Source organism: Montipora capricornis, chromosome 3 (genome assembly GCF_036669925.1).
Source record: "Montipora capricornis isolate CH-2021 chromosome 3, ASM3666992v2, whole genome shotgun sequence".
Classification (NCBI taxonomy): domain Eukaryota; kingdom Metazoa; phylum Cnidaria; class Anthozoa; order Scleractinia; family Acroporidae; genus Montipora; species Montipora capricornis.
Window position 1 is genome coordinate 10,001 of NC_090885.1, and position 5,000 is coordinate 15,000.

At 41.1% G+C, this 5,000-nt stretch overlaps 1 protein-coding gene across 1 annotated transcript in view; it reads right to left on the reverse strand.

The window, feature by feature from the left end:
• Window positions 1-4,084, reverse strand: part of LOC138041849 (uncharacterized) — a 13,992-nt gene extending 9,908 nt beyond the window's left edge. The window contains exon 1 of the mRNA XM_068887518.1: window positions 3,145-4,084. Coding sequence (XP_068743619.1) covers window positions 3,145-3,444 — 300 coding nt within the window. The 5' untranslated portion in view covers window positions 3,445-4,084. The remainder of the gene's footprint in view (window positions 1-3,144) is intronic.
• Window positions 4,085-5,000: the final 916 nt, after the last annotated feature.

Below are 5,000 nucleotides of genomic sequence, written 5' to 3' on the forward strand. Positions count from 1 at the left end.
GTAGTAGTAGTAATAATAATAATAATAATAATAATAATAATAATAATAATATTAATAATAATAATAATAATAATAATAATAATAACAACAATAACAATCTCCTGGGATTCAGCTTGGGTGTTTCGGATGCAAGTTCACTGAGCAAAAGAATACTTAAATGACAAAACTCTGCGAATTTGGTATGGCTATAGAGCTGTATGGGAGTCTTGTTGCAGTTTGGTGTTGTTTGTCCTAATTGGCTGACTTAGCTGTGTTTCACGTACCTCGTATGACAAAGACCCTTAAATGTCCAAGAGAAAACCTCTCGTCTTACTGTCATCTCACTAGCTTCAAAAATTAACTTGCGTTAATTGGCTGATTGCACAATGATGAGGTTAGTTGAGCAGAGTGGACCAAGAGATTGGGAAGTGCTGCCCAGTTGCCAATCCTACCATTTTAGGGAACTGTAAATGTTGGCCATTTAACAAATTAAAAGTGGCTCACCGTTGGCTGTACTCTTATCGATAACAATATTCGTCTTCATAGTGGTCAAAATGTTGTGGACTCACGCAGTGCAGATCCAAATTATTATTTGACTAAGTATACAACTGTGTTGCTCTGTCCAAATTTGGAGATGTACATTGTGTATCCAAGGCTGCTGCCTAAGAAAATTTTAAAGGGGCCCTCAGAGCTAAACGCTGAGAACTCAGAAGCCCAACATATGAAGTGAAAGGTGTTGCTGTGAAAAATTAAGGCGCCCAGAGCTAATTCTTTGGGAGCCCCAGGCTACCGGGCTCCTGTTAGGCAACAGCCTTGGTATCTGTTGTGATTCAAAATTTTTCTTGGTTTAAAATTTGTCGATTACAAGGTGTTACGTTTATGCAAATGTTGGCTGTGTAGCACTTATATTTCAACAGAACTAACTATGAAAGGGTGATGTCAAGTGCTATTTTCTACCCATGTAAACATGTGAGCGTTAGCCCTACTAAAGGAAATGGGCCCACTCAAGGACAGAGAAAAACTCTGACCAGGGTGGGAATTGAACCCACGACCTTCATGTTAGATCACCGCTGCTCATGGGTTAAAAATCACATTGCAGCCACCTTACAGGAGTCTCTAAGAAACAATAATTTGCTTAAATAATAACTATGGTCCAGATAAGTGCACAGATCACTTCACTCTTTCAAAACTGTTGTTGCTAGATGTTCTTTGAAACCATACATGTCATCCAGTAATAAGATAACACTGACGTCACCTATAGAGTGTTTTCACTCATGTGATCAGTACCCTTGCTTTTCCAGCAAAACAAAACAAAAGGTTTGCATGATAATAGAGCTCAATTCCCAGGGGATTAGTTGGGTACACCAACATGGCCGCCATGATGCAACATGAAAACACGCTATTCTCATTAATGTGCCAACCAGAGCCTCTCTGGCTGTCGAAAAAAGGGATCTTTTGTTCCTGTGATTGGCATATTTGAATAACAAAAGCCATGTTTGTAAACAGATATCTGCCCTATAATAATTATTATACTTTTCCTCTGTTTTGATTAATAGGATAGTAATGACATTGATCAATGTTACTTTAAGTTACTTAAAATTCTTTTAGTCAGCTTCTTATCTAAATTATTTTTCTTTGAACTTCCAAAAATATGGAGATTGATGACAATGGATGGATCCAGGACCAATAACAAAAACGTAAAAGCACAATCTATGCATCCCATTGGTATCAATCAATAACATTTTGTTATCATTACAGATTTTCATCATCTTTTGTATGCAATAAGGGAGACACAGGGCTCGACATTGCGACTCACTGGTCGCCAATGCGACCAAAAATCAAGGGTTGGCGACTAGATTTTTAGAGCTAGTCGCCAGTGGGCGACTAACCTTCACCTTTTTCCTTCATCCTTTTAACCTCAAAGGCAAATCAACCGTAGTTTTGGATAAAATGCACGATTTATGCGCACAGAAATAACAAAACAAACCCACGACTCTTCTGGCTCTTCGATCTCCATGTTTCATAATTGAGCGCCATGTTTGATTCAGCAGCTGGTATTGCGGGCGCACTAGACAACACGTGCAATCATTGAAGCGTGAAGTTCACAACGAAGCCTTGGCTTTTTAGCGCTGAAAATATGGAAAACTGGTGATTGTTTATGTTCAGGTTCGTCTATTTATGTAAGCTATAGACTCGATGTTACATGGAAACTTAACGAAAGTGGTGGAAGCACAGGAAACGTGACTAAAGCTGCTTTCACATTGATTATTTACCTCGTAATGCGTAATGATATGTTTTACGAGCCCTGGCTTCCTTTTAAGTTTTAGTATCTCAGTCTTAGAAGCTTAAGTGTACCTAAACTTAGGACTATGAAGAAGATTGCATGTGTACATGATCATCAGAAAAATGAAGAAAAAAATATCAGTGAAAAAAATGGCGACTAAAAGTTAAGATCAAGCGACCAAAATTTTTGGATCAGTCGCCAATTGGCGCCTTACTAAAAATGTTAATTTCGAGCCCTGAGACAGCGCAGTCAAGTGATGGAAACTACTGGATCACCAGAACTGCCAGGTCTGACCGCGCACCGGTGGCTCAGCTGGTTGAGCATCCGGATATCATGCGGGAGTTCGTGAGTTCGACTCCGGCCGGCCGGACCAACACTCAGGGTCTTAAAATAACTGAGGAGAAAGTGCTGCCTTTGTAATTACATCCACAAATGGTTAAGACTTTCAAGTCTTCTCGGATAAGGACTATAAACTGTAGGCCCCGTCTCACAACCCTTCAATGTTAACAACCCAGTGGGACGTAAAAGAACCCACACACTATTCGTTAAGAGTAGGGCATGGAGCTCCCGGTGTTGTGGTCAGGCCTCCTTTCATTCATTCATGTGCTGGGTGAGATCGCTAATGGATTGATAGCAGCTGCCAGCGGCGCCTTTGTATGCTGATGTCCGATCTCATCCATAGATCCCTTGCTTGTAAAGCGCATTTGAATATGTTAATAGAAAATGCGCGATATAAATTCATTACCATTAACTGTGTGTGGATCTACCCATTATAAATGAAGTTTTCTCCCTATCTTTTTCTTGAAGGCATTCTGTTTTTGAGAACTAATAATTGTTAATAATCGCCTGCACCCTTAAGGTCATTCATTTTGTGATCTTACCTCAAGGAGTTTATTGTTTTGAACCAGCACACCTTTAAGTTCCTCGTTCTCTAGAGTCAGCCCTTGAACGCGTTGAATGAGATCTTCATGAGAAGCACTTCCGGCTTCCACTGGACTTTCATTTTTAAGCTTCACCTCCTGCTTCTCTTCTCCATTCAGTTGCGAGACTTGTGCATTTTTATCCATGGACGAAGTTTTTTCCACTACGACAAAGCTACAGCTTCCTTCACTTGACTGGGAACTGCTCAAACTCTGTGAGGGAGAAAGACTGCTTGAAGGCAAAGATGCTGTTGCTGCCATAATTGTCGAAGTAACTTGTGATCGGTGTAATCGATGATGACAGAATCAAACTTATCCAAATTTAAACTGATGATCTGCTGAAAATTTTAGCCCGTTGAAACGCGTTAAGATTGCTTTGAGGGATCACATGGCCCAGAAAACTTGAATACAAACAAGACGAGGAACAGTCGTCCGGAGACTCGTCGAGTAACAGTCTGCTCGGGAGGAACAAAATTCGGTTGTCTCCTACAACAGGTGGTGTCGCGGTTGACGGATTTGTTATCAGTAAGATTAAAGCAGAATGTCTCAGGTTCGCGAAGGGGTTGCCCACCAATGCAAAGAAAGCTTAAGTCGTCGCTCTCAAAAGCTCACATCAAAATTAATTCACAAACGCAGCAGAAAGAGAAAGTAAAAGGTGTAAGTCCCGGATATTGCGGGGAATCCCCAGACCTTTTGAGCAACATGATGTCATTGAACGAATCACTCACTGAAAATAACATCAAGCGTGTCCCTGGCCTTTTTGGATCATTTCCGAGATTCTTGTGGGCTTTTGAACTCTCCAGAACTCTGAGAACTCGAAACTGATTTTCAGATTATGGATGCGTGCAAGATGGGCAAACCATGGGGCGAAAGCCAATGGAAGAACAGAGACGAACGAGTGAGACTCTTTCTGATCCGATTAATTTTGACCTTTTAAACATTTATTTTGGTTTAATTTTCTTATTTTTTTTAATAACCCGTAAAACGGTGCATAAAGGACGCACCATCTATACCAGTCTCAGAGCAAACAAAACTACAGTATAAAATCCTCTATGTCGGACACGTTTGATGGGGGGCTTAATAGAGAGAGGGTGGGGGGGGGGGGGCTTAATAGAGAGAGGGTGTGGGGGGGGGGAGGCTATTTAATTTAGCGAAACGCATTAATTACCAGTGACAAAAAAAGAAGAAGGAAGCGGACTAGGATTACGGTTCCCTACTTCGTGTTTTGGATCAGAGCAATGACTGTCTGATATGGCAAGGTAGTTGAAACATCTTTATTCACTTGCGGGAACCAAATCCGAACTTCCAGCACGTGAGTCCACCATACCAGATCAGTCCTCATGAAGTGTTACTGTAGTGATTAATTGATACAGCAATTAATAAGGTGGGAGGGGAGAGGAGGACGCTTAAAAGAGAAGGGGGTTCAAAATAACTTTCTTCCTCTAAAAAGGGGAGGGAGGCTTATTGGCGAGCGGGCAGTGCAATCGCACTGTTCCTGGTTCAAGTCATGTTTGACCCTTTAGTTTTTTGTTTTGTTGTTGTTGTTGTTGTTTGTTATTTATTTGTTTGAGCAGGTTGAAGTTTTGGCAGCTATTCAGCTGATGTGGACCTGCTATACTCACTCACCCATATACTCACAGAGGACAGCCACAACACCGGGAACTTCATCCCCTACTCTTCTCGAATAGTGAATGGGTTCTTTAACGTCCCAGAGGGAACTAATGAACATGGAAGATATTTGTGAGACGGGGCCTACGGTTTCTAGTCCTTATCCGAGAAGACTTGCAAGTCTAACCATTTTCGGATGTAATTACAAA